At 35.6% G+C, this 21637-nt stretch overlaps 1 protein-coding gene across 5 annotated transcripts in view; it reads left to right on the forward strand.

Moving 5' to 3' along the window:
* The window catches only part of LRRK2 (leucine rich repeat kinase 2), a 149670-nt gene that overhangs the window by 64302 nt on the left and 63731 nt on the right, over positions 1–21637 (forward strand). For all 5 annotated transcript variants that reach the window (XR_007135912.1, XM_047787971.1, XM_047787969.1 and 2 more), the window contains 10 exons: positions 1247–1497; positions 1759–1907; positions 4814–4907; positions 6761–6947; positions 8540–8721; positions 11056–11285; positions 11641–11768; positions 13576–13794; positions 18298–18499; positions 20152–20240. Coding sequence is in view for 4 of the 5 variants with exons in the window: in XM_047787971.1 (XP_047643927.1) it covers positions 1247–1497; positions 1759–1907; positions 4814–4907; positions 6761–6947; positions 8540–8721; positions 11056–11285; positions 11641–11768; positions 13576–13794; positions 18298–18499; positions 20152–20240 (1731 nt within the window). In the remaining variant the exon portion in view is untranslated. The remainder of the gene's footprint in view (positions 1–1246; positions 1498–1758; positions 1908–4813; positions 4908–6760; positions 6948–8539; positions 8722–11055; positions 11286–11640; positions 11769–13575; positions 13795–18297; positions 18500–20151; positions 20241–21637) is intronic.

Genomic DNA, 21637 nt, shown 5'->3' on the forward strand with positions numbered 1-21637 from the left:
TTTGAAAAACTTATGTTTTCCAAATGAGACAGGGTGGGCAGCAGGGGGATCGGCTGGGGGTTTGGGATGGAGATGCTATAAAATTGGGTTGTAGTTATCATTGTACAACTATAAATGTAATAAAATTCATTGAGTAATTAAAAAATATATATATATAAATCTTGAGAATAGGAGCCTCCCATTTTAACTCGGTGGTAACGAACCCAGCAAGTATCCATGAGGACACTGGTGTGATCCCTGGCCCCACTTTGTGGCTTAAGGATCTTGTGTTACACGGAGCTGTGGTGTAGGTTGCAGATGCAGCTTGGATCTGGGGTGGCTGTGGCTGTGGCGGAGGGTGGCAACTGTAGCTCTGATTCAACCCCTAGCCTGGGAACTTCCATATGCCACGAATGCGACCTTGAAAAGAAAAGAAAAAAAAAAAATCTTGGTAAAAATAATGTCAGATTTTTTCCTTCTGAATAATCTGGTAGAATCTGAAACAATGGTAGAAATTTTGAAACAACTTTGTGGGCAAAGATCCATTAATAAGCTTTAAAATTACATCAAACTCTTTAAAATTCCATGGCAGGATAAATACATATATTACTATATCAAGAGAATAGAGTCATGATTTTTTTTTTGGTATTTTAGCCCTTTGACAATAATTCATACCAAAGATTTAAAAAGTTGATGTAATATGTAAATGGAAATTTTGCTCCTATCATAGTAAAATTATAAATTGCTTAAAAATGGAAAATAGAAATTTTAAACAAAAAGTTCCATTTTAAAAAGGAGGTTATAAAATAAAAATGTATTATATGCATTACTACTTTATGGTTAAATCTTATTTGTATTAATGTGTATAACAATTTCTAAAAGTTACTGTTAAAAAATAGATTTCCAGGATTATGATGTACTGCTTATTCATTGTCATTATTTCAAATATTTGTTGGTGCCTATTATTCTTCCATTTTACTCATTGCAGGAATAATTTTGAAAAAAAGATGACAAACTCTAAACCTTATTTTTATGATCCTGCTCTTGACATCTACCTGTTACATTTTTCCTGGCTTTATCTAGTTTGTAGCAGAATGGGTAGGACCAGTCAGGATACTGAAGTTCTCTTGTGGATTATGTTTTCAATTTTGTTGGAAAATTCTTAATGGTTCTAATTACCTAATATGGAAAGCAGAAATACTAATTAAACTTAGGTTTTTCAGCTGGTTGATGGTTCATTTAAAAATTTTAAAATATTGTCTTTCAGACTCTGAAGTGTTTGACACATTTGGACTTGCACAGTAATAAATTTACATCATTTCCTTCTTACTTGTTGAAAATGAACTGTATTGCCAACCTTGATGTCTCTCGAAATGACATTGGGCCGTCTGTGGTTTTGGATCCTGCTGTGAAGTGCCCGACCTTGAAACAGTTTAACCTGTCCTACAATCAGCTGTCTTCTCTTCCTGAGAACCTCAGTGATGTGGTAGAGAAACTGGAACAGCTCATTTTAGAAGGGTAAGAAAGGGGCTCATTGAAAACAGAAGAGTCACCTCGTATTGAAGTTTCATTAGGTTGACCTGCAACGACATTGTTTTCATAGTAATGTACATGGCAGTTCATAATACAGCTTCTGTCGATTAACTTAAATTTTTACAACTAATTGTAAAATTAATGAACCTGCTTTGCTGCTATTCTTTGAAGACATTTTGTTTTGATTTTTTCCTTCAAAGTATATGAATTAATGCACCTTAATGTCACTTTGTTTCTTATGATTAGAAATAAAATATCAGGAATATGTTCGCCTTTGAGCCTGAAGGAACTGAAGATTTTAAACCTTAGTAAGAACCGCATTTCATCTCTCTCAGAGGACTTTCTTGAGGCTTGTCCTCAAGTGGAGAGTTTAAGTGCCGGAATGAATTTTCTCGGTAAGCCCTTTTGAATATTATAACATGAGACGTATGTGGACATTTTAGATGGGGATTTAAAGGTGGTATTATGCTGGAGTTTTCAATATAAAGTTAGCAATTTGGTGATAAAAAGAAATGAGCCGTCAAGCCATGGAACGTGGAGGGAACTTAAGTGCTTATTGCGAAGTGAAAGAAGACAATCTGAAAAGACTACACACTGTATAATTTCAACTATATGTCTTTTTCGGAAAGGCATAACTAAGGGGACAGTAAAACAAGCGGTAATTTCCAGGGTTTTGGAGGGAAGGAGAGGGTGATGACTAGGGGGAGAAGCAGGGATTCATAGGATGGTGAAATTATTTTGTGTGGTACTGGAATATGGATATACTTGGCAAGAGCCATAGGATATAATACTCAAAAAGTGAACTCTACTGTAAACTGAGGACTTTAGTTGATAATAATGTATTAATATAGGCTCATCAGTTATCATAAATACACAAATCCATGCTAGCTGTTTATAGCAGGGAAAAGGTGTATGTGTGTGGGGTGGGGATGGTGAAGCGAAAGGATGGATATAGAAACTCTGCACTTTCTGCTCAATTTTTCTGTAAACCTAAAGCTGCTCTAAAAAAAAAAGTCTACTTTTAAGTATTAAAATAGTAATAGTCTACCTTTCTTAAGTATTAAAAAATTAGCATGTCGTTATTGTCATGGGCTAAAATGTCAATATCTTGCACTACCAATGGTCATTAAACTGTGGTTCTTTTTACTCCATTATACTGAAAATGCATATGGCTGCCTGAAGTGGTTGAAACAGAAATACCAAGTTTCCTACTGAAGTTTCTTCGGCAGTTTTTTTTGGAATGTAAATACTACTACTGTAATTTTTTAGAAATAAAATGAATCATTTAAAACTTTTCACATTAGTAAGGTTAACATGTATTCTTTGAGCTCTCACTCTGTTCAAAATATTACCGTAATACATATTATGATCATGACTTTTATTAAAAGAAAATACTCTTAACATGTGAGACAACAGGGATTTGAGTAGCCTATCCGAAAGTTCTAATATTGAGGGGCAAAATACTTTTATGGAAATAGATGGGAGCTTTCCCTACTTTATCTTCCTTAATGGAAGCCATTGTCTCCCATGTAGCAATTCTATACCTGACTTGGTAAAATAGTATTTAATTCATTTAATAGAAATTTGAATTATTTTAAATATTTTATTTTTCCAGAACTTTCAGCATGTGATAGTAACAAAAGCCATATTAATTTGCATAGAAATTTTCCTCTGTTTTTCCCCTCCTTCCACCCTCTTGAATACGAACCACGTTCTTACCGTGACCCTGAATCTGGAGATCAAGTGATTCACTCACTGGTGAACATGGCAACCTGGTCTCTGGCCTTAAGGAACAGTTGAGTTCAGAAGACAGGCATTAAATAATGAGGGAACAAGTAAATGTAGTTTATATCATGCTAAGTGCTGTGAGGAGAAGCTCCAGGATACTATGAGTATTGCCTCAAGGGGCTCTGAACCAGTCTGTGGAGACAGGGAAGTGTCTCCGTGTCTGTGACATTTGACTAAGTTGGATCTGGAGAGAAGAGCATCTGAGGGACCCTGAGGCTAGCTTATGGTCAGTATCAGTTGAATCTCGCAAAAGTCCTATAGGCTAGGACAGGCATGATCTGTGTTTGACTAATTGAGGAAATTGAAGCACTGAGATTCTTCTGTGACTTGTTCAGGGAGCATGTAATTCATTAGTTGCTGCGAAAGCTTGAATATACGTAGGTTCTAAAATCTGATTGCATTGCACTGTACAACTTTAATAGTTTTAGAAATGGTCTTATATTCGGAGGGATACCCTGTGGAGGTGATATCTGAATGGGACTACTAACTATTAAAAATAATCCTGAGTGAACTGAAGTTTCAGTTCTTTGATATTTCCAAGTCTTTTTCATATAGAATCTGAACCTCAAGACTTAATTTATAAGTAGAAAATCATTTCTACTTTTTTTTTTTTTTTTTTTGCCACAAATGCTTTTTGAAAGTTGGTGAGGTATAGCACGTACCTTTCTGCTTCTCAGTAAGACAGCTTTTAGGAATGTCCTGGAACATTTTGAGCCTCGAAGATTTTCTAGATAAAGCATAACCCATATTTTTAATCTTGAAAATGCTAAAAAATAATTTCTCAAGCCAATGTCATAGGACCACAAATATTTAAGTCTCTAAAGAATCTCAGAGTTCACTTGGGATTCTGCACTATTTTACACATGAGAAAACAGACTGTGTGATTTGCTCAGTTTCCAAAATTGTGTTCCACAGAATTTTATCCCTTTGAGGTACCTTGCACTGTATTTCCCTTTTGGAAATTCATATAATATACCAGAATATTGGGAACTCTGAGATATGTCACTTTATTTTGCTTAAGGTTTTCCCAATCTCTTAAGATCCTATGATCAAAGAATACATATTAACATCCATAATTATTCCATAGATACTCTTTATAAGATGGTATTACAGAGAGTTTTTATTTTTATATTATATTGTAGATTAGTAAAGTATTCCAAAGTGTTTTGTTAGACCTACTTGAAAGTAATTTGAATTAAACTATCATATATATTATGTAATCTCACACAATTTGAAATGAGTATTTCTAGTAATTTCTGCTTTGTACAAACATAGACTGATTAATTTATATTTAGACATGTTTTAGGTTAAAAAATTCTTATAATTATGGTGTATTGCATGTTTAGTGGTAGTATTAACTTATTTTAAAGGTTGAATTTTTTTAAGTTTTCAGTATGAGAATGGAAATTAAATTATGCGACAGGTCATTGATAGCTGTTCTTAGTGTAGAATCTTATGGAAATCTAGTTAAAGTGATTAAAATGTCCATTATTTCACTTTTATTTTCTTTCAGCTGCCATGCCATTTTTGCCTTCATCCATGACAAGCCTAAAATTATCTCAAAACAGATTTACATGTGTTCCAGAAGCAATTTTAAATCTTCCACAGTAAGTTTATTATTTTAATTTTAAAAACCATTTTATTTTTCTGAAACAGAACCTTCAGAAACATTGTTTTGATTAGACATATACATATACATATAGTGCATTTCTGAACCTACTAAGCTTAATGTTTTTAAATCTGTGAATGCTTGACTTTTACTAGACAAGAGGCCAAAGTTGTTATTTGGCCTTTTAACTTTTGTATTAATTTAGTATGCTATTGTGTAGAAACAATTTAAGAGTAATTAATTTTTGCATTATTATAATCAAATGAGATTGTATTGGTTATCAATATAACTTTTAAAATTTCATTTGCTCTTAGGGATTATGTTGCGAAGGTACTATTAACTTTGAAATTACACTTAAATTATGTTTGAGTGACATTTTTGGTGAAGATCAGGATAATTGGTATTTGGGGATACTTTTGGTTAATTTTATTAAAAAGCTTCCTGTTATCTACGTGTTCAGGCATTAATTAGATTTCAAATATGTTCTCATCTTAAATACTAGTCTGCTAGTGTTATATATTCTAAAAAAATCCATAAAGGTACATGGGCAAATATATACATATAAAGGCAAATAATAGTTATAATCTAGTCACAGAAAGTTTGAGACAGATGTATTAGTTCATTTAAATCTAGCTTGTTCTAACTCCTTGACAGTGGATCATTTCTTTAATTTTCCTACTAATCCTATAAAATAGTTACTGTTTTTATTTCCACTTCAAAGTGAGAACACGATTTCGTTAGGGTGATGAAGTAACTTGCCCAAAGTCACGGTTCTGAAACACTGGTGGTTTGATTTCAGACTCTTAACTCTGACATACAGGCATCTATAGAACACAAGTGGTCCTATATTTTAAACATAATGTATTCCTGAAAATGGTTAAAAGATAAATATTTATAAAAGTTGATTAGGAGACACATGTCATAGAGAAGGTGTCTTCCCAGAAAACTAAAAATATTATGCAGCCCCTAATTACGCTGTACCTTTAGACACTACCTTCAGGCATTTTACATGTATTTCTTTAAATTTATTCTTCTGTTTCACAAATGAGAAGGCAGACTTAGCTTTAAGTCTCTAAGCTTAGTCTTAAAGCTAAGAGGTACTGCTTTTGTACGGTCTAGTGATTCTCAACTTTGTCTCCATTGCAGTTTCTTGGATATACATGTATTATTTTTAATGTAGTCAAATTGATTTTCTTGTTTTCACACATTTTTATAACAAGGCAAAATCTAGTGTCATTTAAAAATAAGAGCAAAAATGTTACTGTGCAGATCTGAATCTTGATCTAACAGGCGGCACAGCTTTTTGAGCTTAGAATTAATTTAGTATGCTTCAAGTAGGCTGGATGAAAGGGCTCAGTATACAGTTGTGAAAGTCCAGGTAACCTTTTACATAGTCAAACATGCCACAATTGCTGACTATCTTTATTCTTCCTACACATGTACACTTGTATGTGGCATGTGTTTTTCTGCTATTTCCTGCAAACATTGGGTAGCTATTCCTGCATGAAAGCGAATTTGCATTGAGGGCCTGCTATATACAAGGCATCATGCTCAATTTTGTGATGTTTTTCACACTGAGACAAGTTGGTAAAGTTGGGAATAAACTTGAGGATCCAACCTCTGAAGAATCTCACCAGGTGTGAGTGAAACTGAAAAGAGAAACGGAGGCTACGTATTTGTAAATCTCATATAGAAGGCAGGAATTTCAGCCCTGCCTTTGCATTTGTTAATTATGAATTATTTGTTAATTATTTATTAATTATTCTCACTCAGGTGGAGATTACTTGTGATATTATCTCTTGTATTGTGGAAACACTCTTTGATTTTTATCTTTATATTGTTTTGTTTCAGCCTACGGTCCTTAGACATGAGCAGCAATGATATTAAATATCTACCAGGTCCTGTGCACTGGAGATCTATGAACTTAAGGGAACTCTTGTTTAGTCATAATCAGATCAGTACCTTGGACTTGAGTGAAAAAGCATGTGCATGGTCTAGAGTAGAGAAACTACATCTTTCTCATAATAAACTGAAAGAGGTAAACAGATCATTATTTGCTTAAAATTATTGCCACTTTGAAAATATGCTTTTGCAATTTGCATTATCCCAATTTCAAAATCTGTTTGATACTCCTTTTTTTTTTTGCTTTTTAGGGCTGCACCTGCAACATATGGAGGTTCCCAGGCCACTACATTCTAAACGGAGCTGCAGCTGCCAGCCCACACCACAGCCACAGCAATGCAGGATCCAAGCTGCATATGCGAACTACACCACAGCTCATGGCAATGCTGGATCCTTAACGCACTGAGCGAGGCCAGGGATCGAACGCACAACCTCATGGTTCCTAGGCAGATTCGTTTCTGCTGTGCCACGATGGGAACTCCTGATATTGCTTACTTTTTGAGTAAAATATAATCCTACCCTGAAGTAAACAGTATATTAACAATGATTAATTTCCTTAAACAATCACTTTTTGCAGTTCCCTGTTAAGGATCTGACATTGTCACTGCTGTGGCTTGGGTCTCTGCTGTGGTGTGGGTTTGATCCCTGGTCCAGGAATTTCCACATGCCTTGGGTGTAGCCTCCCCCCCCAATCACTTTTTGTGCTCTGTTTTATTTTGACTATCTATCTAAATATTTATTTATGGATGTGTTTCATACTTTTAGGGCATCAATTTTTCATGAAATCCATGGTCTGTTAACAGACTCTCAGGCATGTTGCATTGCTCAAGTTGTTTTGAGAACATATATAGCCTGTGTTTTTCAGCTGACATTCTTTTCCGCATTTTTAAATTTCTTCATTCCTTTGTCATGCTACCCCTTACCCAATGGGCCAGTCTCTGTTATAAATTTTGGGGGGTGGGCATGGAATTTTTATTTTATTTTTTATAATTATTTTTATTTTTTCCGTTATAGCTGGTTTACAGTGTTCTGTCAATTTTCTACGGTACAGCAAAGTTCTGTTATAATTTTGAAATTGATTATCCATTCATCCTAGAAAGAATTTTTTTTGAGGGGGCAGGTTCACTCCTTTTGCCTATAAAAGCCAAAAAGAATAGTGTCTGAGGTTGAGAATAACCATGAATATTTGGGGGGGTACCTGACTTTTTTTTTTTTGCCAACAAATTAATGTTTGCTATTATAAAAGTAATGAGTATTGCTTAAAAATTTGGAACAGAAAAAAATTCCAGTTATACCACCTACAGTATAAACATTTATTTGCTTTTTAAGAAAGTTAAGTCGTATATAAGTTTGTGGTGACTAGTTCTTTAGTTCTACTGAAGAACTTTAGTGCAAGGGAATGGGCTAAAGCCACAGATTATTGGATTTGGGTACATGTAAAGAACTCCTTTACTTTCAATGTTGTGAAGAGATGAAATATGTTACTGAGAACATGGGTTTTTAAAGATTACAAGTAAGTGACAGATTATTTTGGGTTAGTCCTTTATACCTATGTTTTAAAATGTCTATAGCGAAAACTCTGACAAGGCTTTGGAACTCTATTGCAAGGTTATGCAAGTTGCTGATCTCTGAGCCTTTCTTGTTTCCCATCAGCATCTTGGTTTTTGGCAGCACACATTTCTTCCTTCCCATCAACAGTTTTTGCCCTTTTTTTTGTATTTCGTTAAGATTCCTCCTGAGATTGGCTGTCTTGAAAATCTGACATCGCTTGATGTTAGTTGCAACTTGGAACTGAGATCCTTTCCCAATGAAATGGGGAAATTAAGCAAAATATGGGATCTTCCTTTGGATGATCTGCATCTTAATTTTGATTTTAAACATATAGGATGTAAAGCCAAAGACATCATAAGGTTAGATAATTTTATTTTCATTTGTATTTATTAAATTTGTTTCAGATTTGCTGTTTCCGTGACTTTGATGGATATATAGTTACAATTTAGGGGAAAAATGTATACTGTCATCTAATGTTGATATACTGTGTATTGTTTGCCTTTAATTTAATGTATACCTTTATTTGGTGCTACAGCAGAACTTTTCATTTCTCCTAGCCAAGTTAATGTTGAGAGAGTGGCTTCTTTCTTATCATACTTTTTAGTAGAAATGGATTTTAAAAGGGAAATTTTTATTATTTGGCCTCTAGTAACCAATTATACAATCTAAAGAAATAAAACAGTTTAATAACTTTTCAAGATGCATTTCATATAGCAAATAGTTATCATATGTCTATCATGTCTTAAAGCATTATAGCTACTTAAATTATATAAAATTACTAACTTAAGGAGTTCCCGTCGTGGCGCAGTGGTTAACGAATCCGACTGGGAACCATGAGGTTGCGGGTTCGGTCCCTGCCCTTGCTCAGTGGGTTAACGATCCGGCGTTGCCGTGAGCTGTGGTGTAGGTTGCAGACTCGGCTCGGATCCCGAGTTGCTGTAGCTCTGGCGAAGGCCGGTGGCTACAGCTCCGATTCAACCCCTAGCCTGGGAACCTCCATATGCCGCGGGAGCGGCCCAAGAAATAGCAACAACAACAACAAAAAGACAAAAAATAAAATAAAAATAAAAAATAAAATTACTAACTTAAGTTTTGCCTATGAAGTTGATAACCTACTCAACCTAATCATTTTTGAAACCATCAAAACTTTCCAGATATCACTGTTTCTGGTTTTATATTTTATGAACTTCAAATATACTTAATAATGGACTTTATTCCATTCCTTGTTACCATTTGAGCACATTAGTCTTCTTGTTACTTACTCAGACAATAATTTATTTTCATTTCCACAAAACTACTCTTATCTATATTTATGTTAGAACTCAATTATCACCTCTCAGTTATCCTTGACTTGAGCTTAATATTCACTAAGTCAGGGACCATGGCTCTGTTTACTCATTATTTGATCCTTGGCATTGAAAACAAAATAATTGTTGAATTAGCAGTGAACTATATTTACCTAATTCTCTTCTGCTTAGGTTTTCTTACATTTAACTTTTTGCATCTTTTTATGAGTGAAGATTTGGTTTTCTGTTCTCCTGAACTTGATATAGTTTGAAAAAAAAAGTTTGTCACCTGCTGTGCTAAACATACATAATTATTTCCCATGATTTTTCCTCATGAAACTGGAAAAGATGTTCATATAAAATTTTGTTTTAGTCTTACTAAACACTTGGTAGAACTTGTTTTTGATGATTATGCTATATTATCAAGCTACTATATAAATTTTTTTAAACACATTTAACAACTTTAGAGAAGACAGACCTGGGGTAGTTTAGAAATTGTAGTTTTCATTTGATTTCTTAAAGAATGACAAAGAGTGGTGAATTTTTAATAAATAGACATTGGACCATTGATTTTCTTGTTTATTGATGATGAAAGCAGAGCTTAAGTTGTATGCGAGAAAATGACTGGTTTCAATAACAACACGTACAAGATTTGATCTTTCAGATCTTGATCTCTAAAGCATCAAATAATTCAAGAAAAATAATGATGCTTTTAGTTTAGATCATCAGGAATGTTGGCCAGAATCCTATTAGTTATGAGAATGAATCAGTTAATATTCCTTAAGATTCACTTATGATTTAGTTTGCATTTCTAATTTTAAACTGTGGTGACATTTTAGCATAGTTAAAATATATCTTTCTATATCCATTTTATTTTTGAGAACATTTAAATGTACCATTAATTTAAAGCTGGTAGTGTTAGCCACCTATAGCACTTCTAGTTAGTTTCAGTTATTTTTACATTAAGATTATTACGGATAGCAATATATTATCTGCTAATAATTTAATCATTCATATGGATTAATTTATAATGTAACTAATATGCTCTCCCTCTCCATATATACTGTATATGAATATATGATATATTTGGATATATGCATTATGTATACCATATATGAATATATACATACACATATGACCAATATGACCTCATATCAAGGATTAATATGGCAATATGCTTATACAGTCTACCTTGATTCTTTATCAAATGGGCTTTGTACAGTTTTATACTTTAAAACTTTATAATTTCTAGAGTTTTGTGATATTTAAAGAAGCTATGTGAGCAATCTTTTGCATACTGTATTTTAGAACAACTTGATATTTAAAAGAATTCAATGCATAAGAATACATCTATATCATAAGTACACTGTGAAGCAGTTTATTTTATTTTTGCTTTTCAAATACCAGGTTTCTTCAACAGCGTTTAAAAAAGGCTGTGCCCTATAATCGAATGAAACTTATGATAGTGGGAAACACTGGGAGTGGTAAAACCACCTTATTACAGCAATTAATGAGAATCAAGAAATCAGATCTTGGTATGCAAGGTGCCACAGTTGGCATAGATGTGAAGGACTGGCCCATCCAAATAAGAGGCAAAAGGAAGAAAGACCTCATTCTAAATGTGTGGGATTTTGCAGGTATTTATTTCACAAGAATTTTTTATTCACATTTTTAAAATCTTATTTTTAGAACAGAGATTTAAAAACTGAGTTTTCTGTTCCAATATTGCAAAGAGTCCTGGTGGATCCTATGGAATTGTTCCATGGAAGGAAACGATAGGAATAGTAGGTCAGCTGAAGCTAAGTCCTTTGATGGTACCTGACACCTATATAAAAAGTTGTCAGTCTCTGGTAAAAATCCAGTCTAAGTGTTATCATTTGTTTTTCTCTTTCTTGTATGCTAGACAGTGGATGATATCATGTAATTTTTTTTTTGAACAAGGATTCTTGCCTATTTTCTGGAAGGCTGAAAAATTCTCCAATCTTTCTTTAGGTCGTGAGGAGTTCTACAGCACCCATCCCCACTTTATGACCCAGCGAGCTCTGTACCTTGCTGTCTATGACCTAAGCAAAGGGCAAGCTGAAGTTGATGCCATGAAGCCTTGGCTCTTCAATATAAAGGTGATCTGCTATAATCATTTAAAAAGAGAAAATAATTCTTGAGTAATTTATTTTGGACAAACAATTGCTTCAAACAGTCTCTTCAATTAGTTTGCTTTTTTTTCTTTTTTTCCTCTTTCAGCCGCTCCTCCTGTCCAGGGATCAAATCCGACTGCAGTTGTGACCTAAGCCACAGCTGTAGCAATACCAGGTCCTCAACCCACTGTGCTAGGCTGGGGATCAAACCTGCACCCCAGTACTCCTAAGATATTGCCGACCCCGTGCATCACAGAGAGAACTCCCAAATAGTCCCCCTCCCTCCACCCCGGTCCCACCAGCCACACCTGTGGCATATGGAAATTCCTGGGCTAGGGAATGAACCCAGGTCACAACTATAACCAGAGCTACAGTAATGACAATGCTGGGTCACAAGGGAGCTCCCTCAAATGGTTTTTTTTAAGAAAGTTAAAAGCACTAAAATTTTGAGTTGGGAAGTTTTCTTGTTTTTTGTTTTTTGTTTTTCTTTTTTTAGGGCTGCACTTGTGGCTTATGGGAATTCCCAGGCTAGGGGTTGAATTGGAGCCACAGCCACAGAAATGCTAGATCTGAACCTTGTCTGTGACCTTCACCAAAGCTCATGGCATCGTGGGATCCTTTAACTCATGGAGTAAGGCCAGGGATCAAACCCTCATCCTCATGGATACTAGTTGGATTCTTAACCCACTGAGCCACAATGGAAACTCTGAGTTGGGAAGTTTTAAGAGTAAGTTGTGACATGAAAATAGTGTGTTCAATATTAGTGAAAATTATAGAAACTCGAAACCTTTTTAAGCTATAAATTGAGAATGCATATGTGAAGCTGTTTTGGATACTATTTCTTAAATGGAAATGGATACTATTTCTTATATGAATATTATTTCCTAATTTGAAATAAACTGTAGTAAAGAAAAGCATCTGTGCGTCACTGGCTATGTCCTCAGTGGCAGTCTAGTGTAAAGTCCTTCAGATCTTAGAGATTTAAATGGTCCCAGATTAATAAATCCTTATATTTGGAATTTTGTAGTTTTTCCAGTTTTTCCCTTGCTGTCATGCTGTATGCTATTCCTTTATGTATATATGGTTTTAAATGTATATCACTTTTTAGAATTGAAACCAAAGTAAGAATGAATTGTCTTCGGATGATACTCTAGGGGCACTTCTGTGGCACAAACCCTTAAAAAAATGTGTCAGGATGTTTTAGCATGTGTTTTGGCTGCATACAAACTTGTTTTGTCATCTTGGTAATTTTTAAGTTCCTTTTTTGACTTTATTATAGCTAGCCACAGTGAGCAAATATTATAGTTGCAGTAATACTTGCTTTAGTGGTTTTTCTTTTTTCATTGTAGACTCCAAATTGAATGACTTTAATATGAGTTAAGGAGACTGAATTCGCAGATAAGGAAGAGAAAATATAAAATAAATTATATTACTCTGATATAATTTGGGGGTTTATTAAATGCTTATTTAGAAGTCCAGAACACACTTGGAGAATAACCCATTTTAAAGCACAGAAAGAAGAAAACAGAAATACACTATCACTGTTACATAGGCCATGTGAAAAGTGGTAATAATTGGATTAAGAAAGGGTGTCAAAATGACTTAAAATTTTCTTAACATTATATTTTTTCTTCAGTTTAAGGAAAGAAGGAATGACATTTATTATTTTCTTCCTGAAGTCTTTTAATTGCTCATTTCCACTCAAGTGAGTTTCCTAGAAAGTGACTATCAATGGAAATGTAAGCCTTGCTTTTAATACAAACGTAAGAGTATTTTGTGTCTTTCCCGGTAGGCTCGTGCTTCTTCTTCCCCTGTGATTCTTGTTGGCACACATTTGGATGTTTCTGATGAGAAGCAGCGCAAAGCCTGTATAAGTAAAATCACCAAGGAACTCTTGAACAAACGTGGGTTTCCTGCAATCCGGGATTACCACTTTGTAAATGCCACCGAGGAATCAGATGCTTTGGCAAAACTTCGGAAAACCATCATAAATGAGAGCCTCAATTTCAAGGTAACATGGTTCATTGACTACTGTAGGTAGTAGCTAAATATAATGTATTATTTCTTAGGTTATGCAACTGCCTAGGAATGTCAGAAGTCTTGAAAAGTCAGCTATTTTGAGACCTCAGCTATCTTAAAAGTGTGGGCTTTTTTCATGGCTTTTAGCATTATTAAAGTTCTTTCAATTTAAATTTACTTATTTAAAGTTTTAAAATTACTTATTTATGCTATACTTCTTTTCAAACTCACAGAAATGGGAATAATAATAATTAGTGGATCTCAGGAAAAACTAAGACGATGTCTGAGAGGCTGAGAGAATATTCCTGAGAGAATCTGAGAAAATGTTTCTGAGGCCCTTTCTCTCTCAACTTCCTGTAGTGCTGATTCAGCCAAAAGGATGAAAATGAATATTGGTGTCTTGGAGTTATCTTTCTTGTGTTTTTCTTTGACGGTCACTTCTCCATCTACTTCTTTCTTTTGCGGTTCTTCTTTTATGTTCTTCTTGATCATTGTGTTGCTCCTCCCTGTCTCTTGTCATAGTCAAACCCAGTCCACATATTTTTTCCTCAATACTGGGAGAAGGCACTTTCATCTGGTCACCAGATCACTAATTGGTTTTCAACAATGTCTAGACACTTTTCTCGTACATGCAGACTGGGTTTTTCATTTAGGGAATTATGTTATCAATTATATATTTATGGCACACTTTTGGCACATGTAAGTTTCCAGGCTAGAGGTTGAATTGGCGCTCCATCTGAGGCCTGTCCATAGCCACAGCAACACTGGATCCCAGCATATTTGTGACTGATGTTGTTGCTTGTGGCAACACGGGATCCATAACCCCCAAGCAAGGCCAGGGATCAAACCCGCGTCCTCAGAGAGCTAGGGTTGGGTTTTTAACCTGCTGAGCCACAGTGGGAACTCCAGGAATTGCTTTTTGTTTGTTTGTTTTTGCTTTTTAGGGCTGCACCTATGGCATATCGAAGTTCTCAGGCTAGGGGTTGAATTGGAGCTACAGCTGCCAGCCTATGCCACAGCCAGATTAACACCAGATCTGCAACCTACACCGTAGCTCACTGCAACACCAGATCCTTAACCTACTGAGTGAGGCCAAGGATTGAACCCACATCCTCATGGATACTAGTTGGATTCGTTTCTATTGTGCCATAATGGGAACTCCCTCCTGGAACTGTTAATGATTTTTAAAATTTTCTTCTGGTAGGACAAACATAATTCCTAGAGTTCATAAAACACAAATAAAATGGTTATCAGTGAGAACACTTGTTTTTAATAACTCGCAGGAGAAATTAAAATTATTCCTGGGTTCTAAGAGAAGATGGTGTAAATTCTACTGAAAAACACCCTGAATATCTTAATATGACAACACAATGGTGGATTTCACTGTTAGTCCCTATTGGTTTAGCTCATTAGCACTAATGATCAAGGCCATAGCTTATAGCAAGGGTCCTGTTTTGCCTGGACAGTCCCAGCATAATGGTTAATTGTATCCCACTACATTCTCAAAACATTCCAGTTTGGATGATAAATTATATGGTCACCCTGGTTATAATGAGTTGGCCAGTTAGCTTAGTTCTCTTCAATTTCCACAGCTTATGCTCCGAGCCCAACCCTAATGGGCCATTTATAAATGTGCTGCTCATTGTGGTGTCCAGGGAGAGAATTTGCACATTTGTATCTTTTCGTGCATTTATCACAGTCACTGAAAGGTTTTTCCAGTGGTGGTTCAGTGGGATTTTATGTAAGAAAAATGAAGTATCATTATTTGTAGATTTTTCTGCTCTTATGGGGCATATGATTAAGTAATAATATGACTTTTAAGAAACAAATATATAAAATTAATATAGTTAAATAACTTCTTTCCCCAGGTGGTTTTGTTTTGAGACTGTACCTGGATTTAGGGAACTTGGTTGTTACTTACAATATTTTAATAGCTTCTCTTTTTATCATAGATATCAGAGCATTTATCGTATTTTAAAAAAGACTTCTTGGAGGATGAGTTTGTTTTGAGAATGCCTGAATTTAGTTGCAGAAAAGTCTATAGATAATAAAGTGGTTGGTTCATCAAAACTGGCTTGGCACTGCTTTAGTCTAATAGCATGTTATCACTGTCAGTTAATAAGAACAAAATTCTTCATGACTTGTACCTGAACTCTGAAGGCAACACCAGCTAAGGAAGTAAAACAAATGCTTTGAGAAATGGCAGTATTGTTTGAAGAAAGGTATATATTGCTAATGGATGCCTTTTTTCTGGCATATTGGTTTGAACATCCATTTGATTGCTTTGCAGAATAGTGATGATCCTAAAACAGTAAGCCTGCCAGAACTTGAATATTCTTTCCTCCCTGAGGTGCTCCGACCTGTATTGAAACAGTAGCTTTTAATCTTTGAGAAATGATTTTTTTCCCCTTTCATTTATTTTTCCTTTTTTTCCTTTTATCTTGGCTCTTTTCTAAGCTTTCCCTGTCTCACCCCTATTAACATGTGTCTGCACCGACTTAGAATAAATTCTTTTTTTTTTTTTTTTTTTTTTTTTGGTTTTGGCTGTTGGTGTCCTGATCATAAAGCTAAAAGAAGTAGGACAGAGCAGAATTCAGTGCCAACAATATTCTTCTTAGTCTTGTCCAGCCACTTGGCAGAATGGGATCCTTGCCGGTCCTATAATCCACCCTTGTAAAGTTCATCTCTTTGCTACTTGATTTGCTCTCTGTGAGAATTCTTACTTGCTTCTATATGTAGGTGTCTCTTCTTGGGTTTAAAACATAAACTTCCATCCGAAGGTCTGTTTTATCTTCATTTATAAATGATGAAGAGAGGGAATAAGGAAAGTGAAGGTTAGTGAAATTATATTTAATTTTCTGGTTGAAGGGACACATCAAAATGATCTTAAATGTTTGGATGTAAATATGTAAGTAATGGTTATACCTGCAAATCAAGTTCTTTAAGGATCTAATTAAAAGTAGAAAAAGAGCAAGTCCAATTTCGTGTGTGTGTGTGTGTGTGTGTGCACATAAGAAAACCCATTTTCTTTCTCCTTTCTTTCTTTCTTAACTGCCACACCTACAGCATATGGAAGTTCCCAACTAGGGGTTGAATTGGAGCTGTAGCTGCCAGCCTATGCCACAGGCACAGCCACGCCAGATCCCAGCCGCATCTTTGATCTACTCCTCAGCTTGTGGCACTGCTTGATGCTTAACCCATTGAGCGAGGCCAGGGATTGGACCCTCATCTTCACAGACACCATGTCGGTTCTTAACCTGTTGAGTCACAACAGAAACTCCCCAATTTCTATTTTTAATAAGTTTAAGAATTCAAGTAGAAATTCTGTTAGTTACTGTCAAGTAAAAAGAATATGCAAGAATACGTTCATGGGTTGAGAAATGGGGAGAGTTTGCCACCTGGTGGTTCTTAAAGGCATTTTAGTTACTATTGGTAGAGTGACGTTTCTGTTTAAAATTAGATTTTCAAGAAAAAAGAAAACTTGGAAAAGATTTTTAATATGTAAACTATCACTTAAGGCCATTCTTTAAAAGTTTTTGTTTTGTGTGTGTCTTAGTAGACAGTTAATAGATTCTAAATGTCACAGACCTGAAATCATCCTTGCATGTCAGAATCATTGGGGTTTAGACGATTTCTTCATTTCCCAAGTTCAAATTTCCAAGAAAAAGCATAGCTTAGGTGAAGAAATTTCGTGTCTGTCTCCAGACTTCACTGATCATATGTACATTCCATGAATATAACATTTTGCAAATAGCAGGAATAAAATTTAATGTTTCACCTTGGGGTGTGGATATTTTCAGATCATAAATAAGGTCCAAAAGTTCTTTAGTACTTACTGACTTCTTAGGCTAGCATATTTATTGCTGGCCTAAGTTTAATGTCTTGGAAAACAGAAAGTCCTTTATTTATACTTAATGATTTATCCTGGATTTTGCCATGGATTTTCTGGATAGCCAAATATTTCCATACTGTATTATTTGATAGTTCTTTGTCAGTTGGCTTTTGTGTTCATATTTTTCTTTTCTTTTTTCTTTTTTTTTGTCTTTTTGCCTTTTCTAGGGCTGCTCCTGTGGCATATGGAGGTTCCCAGGCTTGGGGTTGAATCGGAGCTGTTGCTGCCGGCCTACACCGCAGCCACAGCAATGCACGATCTGAGCCTCGTCTGCAACCTATATCACAGCTCATGGCAACACCAGATCCTTAACACACTGAGCAAGGCCAGGGATCGAACCCACAACGTCATGGTTCCTAATCGATTCATTAACCACTGTGCCACGACGGGAATGCCTTGTGTTCATATTTTTCTTATTTTAAGATCATTTTATTTATTTTTCACAAATTACTTAGTTTTATATTACATTTTGATTTTATTTAGAAATACAGTTCTGAATGATATACCCCTTTCTGTAAAAACTATTATCACAGAATTTACCAACCACCTGAAAAATAAATGAATAAAATGGATTTTCACAGCTTGTCATTTGTAATTTCATAGATCCGAGATCAGCCTGTTGTTGGGCAGCTGATTCCAGACTGCTATGTAGAACTTGAGAAAATCATTTTATCAGAGCGTAAAAATGTGCCAATTGAATTTCCTGTAATTGACCGGAAACGATTATTACAACTCGTGAAAGAATATCAGCTGCAGTTAGACGAAAATGAGCTTCCGCATGCAGTTCACTTCCTAAATGAATCAGGTTTGTTTATTGCATATTTTTCCAAATCTCTGCTGTTATAATTTACGAAAATGTATTTGAATCTTGAATGTACATTTAAAATTTAACAGAATATCTACAAAATAGATCACTTTTTTTTTGAAAGATGATCACGTGCATAGATGTTGAATCATATATTATGTCATAAGAGAAAAATTTAGAAATAATTTGAAGGCAGTAGTGGCAAAAGTCTCTGAGTAGGAGTTAAAACATGTGGGTTCTAGAGCTTGACTTTGCTGTTTTGGAGCTGTGGGACTCTAAGCACAAGCCATGTCCTTCATGGTAGTAAGTGAATTTAGTGTATGTGGAGGCTATCTGAACACTCCAAAGAAGAATTATTATTGGGATGGTTTTGCTGGGCACTTGGAGAATCAGTGGTTGCCTGAGGCAGTGGAGCTGCTGATTGGCGGAGCTTGCTCTGTTGCATTACACATTGTCAGCATGATCAGACAGATGAAAGTCTCAAGCTGACTTTGGTGCTAATTGTGTACTTGATCAGTGTGTGGGTTGATTTGTAGTGCTAGGGTACGTGACTGGGAGGTTACTTTTGATTCCCAGATTTTGTTGTATGAAAAGTAACCTTCATATGAGAAAAAGAATGTTTATATGTATATGAGTGGGATACAGCTGTACAGCAGAAATTGGCACAACATAGTAAATCAAGTATACTTTAATAAAAAAATACAAAAAAATCTATGTGGTTTGAATCTGATCTATTCCTTTTCCCCATCGTTCTTAAAACAGTAGCTTCTTATGATATCTTGTGTTTCTTACCTATATTTGAAAATAAGATGTGTCTTTGTAGTGTAAAATTAGGAAGCCAGAAATATAATTTCTTCTTTTTTTTTTGTCCTTTTAGAGCCACACCCATGACATATGGAGGTTCCCAGGCTGGGGGTTGAATTGGAGCTGTAGCTGCTGGCCTACTCTGCAGCCACAGAAATGCCAGATCCAAGCTGTGTCTGCAACCTACACCACAGCTCACAACAGTGCTGGATCCTTAACCCACTGAGTGATGGAACCTGCATCCTCATGGATACTAGTTGGATTCGTTTCTGCTGAGCCTTGACAGGAACTCCCCAAAAATATAATTTTTACTTATTTGTAGATAATGGCTCTACGGTGTATGGTTTTGTCTCAAATATGCTTACATATGATCATTTTATATAGATCAAAAGATACTTTTTTTAAATATGGGGACTTCAGAGCTTGGGAATGAGGATGTCTCAGCTCTGCCACTAATGATGCTGCAGTTACCTCATCTGTAAATGAGGAGGTTGGACTAGATTCTTGCTAAAGCCCCTTGATACTTAGGAGTTCCCGTCATGGCTTAGTGGTTTGCTAATCCAACTAGCATCCATGAGGATGCGGGTTTGATCCCTGGCCTCGATCAGTGGGTCAAGGATCCAGTGTTGCTATGTGCTGTGGTGTAGGTCGCAGACGCGGCTCAGATCCATCATTGCTGTGGCTCTGGCGTATGCTGGCGGCTACAGCTCCGATTCAACCCCTAGCCTGGGAACCTCCATATGTCATGGGTATGGCCCTAAAAAGACAAAAAAAAAAAAAGATAAAGAAAGCCGCTTGATATTTACATATTCTAAATTCCGCGTTTTGTTGCTTGATTTTTACTACAGGTGTCCTTCTTCATTTTCAAGACCCAGCGCTGCAGTTAAGTGACTTATATTTTGTGGAACCCAAGTGGCTTTGTAAAGTCATGGCGCAGGTTGGTGTTTAATGCTTTTGTGGTATGGGTGTAATGGTTGAAGAGAACTGCAAGTGACATCTAGAGCAATGCACATAATAGGGTTGTGTTCAGTTAAGGTAGAAACTACCATGAATATAGAAACCTATAGAACAGTTTGTGTAGAAAACAGCATAAAGAACTTCTTAGAAAAAGAGATGTCCTCTTAGAATTGTCTTGACTGTCTTCGTTTTCAAGTCATAGGCAAGTGTTGGTACCACTCTGTTCCGTAGCATTTTTCTAGATCCTGATGATAGCTTTGGTTGGTTTATTGACATAGTCAGTTGAGTGAAAGCTTTGTAAAAATCTTTGGGGTAAATACATATAAGAAACTTGGTTTGATGAGCCTAAGAAACTTCTTTCTAGACAACATGGGAGGGGAACTTTGACCCCTAGGTGGGATATAAACTCTAGATGCTTACAAATTTGGAAATTTTGGATAGTGGGCTTATGACTATCTTTTCTCTATGTTTCATATGGAAAATTGTGTCAACTCCTAATAACAATTAGCTACCAATGAATTTATGTTAATTAGCCACCGTTATCCACTAGCATAGGTTTGCCACAGAAAACTACTCAAACAGAACACACGAGCTCAGGGCTCCTCAATGTCAACACTGTTGAGATTTTGGGCTAAATAATTCTTTGCTGTATATTGAGGGTAATGAGAGCATCCATGGCTCTGCCCACTAGATGCCAGAAGTACTTTCCCAGTATGACAAGCAAAAACATGCCCAGACATTGGCAAATATTGCAGTGGGTGCAAAATCACCCTAGGTTAGAACAACCGCTTCTGGATTAATGATGAACTGGATTAATGAAATGAACCTGGGAAGGCATCTCCAGCATGTGTGCCCCCTGGTGATTATTTTGTTTATGAGTATAATTTACAGTTTGCATGTGACTCCCTGAGTCACTAAAATGATTATGTCTTTTCACATTACAAATCCCTCTTCTAATCAACCATAATGGTAATTAAATTCCCTCAGATAATCTTGAATGATAGCTCCTAAATTTAATCTAAGGGGAAAAAAAGAAAGATATTTTTAAGGGGAAGCTCATTGGGGGTTAAATCTTTTACCATGGAACTTGAGAGCACGTTGAAACATTGTGATTGGCAGTTAATTGTAATGGGGACAGTTACGACTCTTCTGGTAGGTGTTTTGAAAGTTGATTTTCATCCTATGTCACATATGTCATGGAAAGTGTGATTTTACCCATCTGCTAAAGGAGAATGGAGCCAGGAAAGTGTAGTGGTGAAAAGCGCAAGCTCTAGAGTCAGCATGACCTGTGTTTAGATGTCTCCTAAAGACTTACTAATTTTGACATTTCTTAATGTTTTAAGCCTATGTTTCTTCATTTGTAAAATAAGGATAATA

The sequence above is a fragment of the Phacochoerus africanus genome, chromosome 7 (assembly GCF_016906955.1).
Source record: "Phacochoerus africanus isolate WHEZ1 chromosome 7, ROS_Pafr_v1, whole genome shotgun sequence".
Taxonomy (NCBI): Eukaryota; Metazoa; Chordata; class Mammalia; order Artiodactyla; family Suidae; genus Phacochoerus; species Phacochoerus africanus.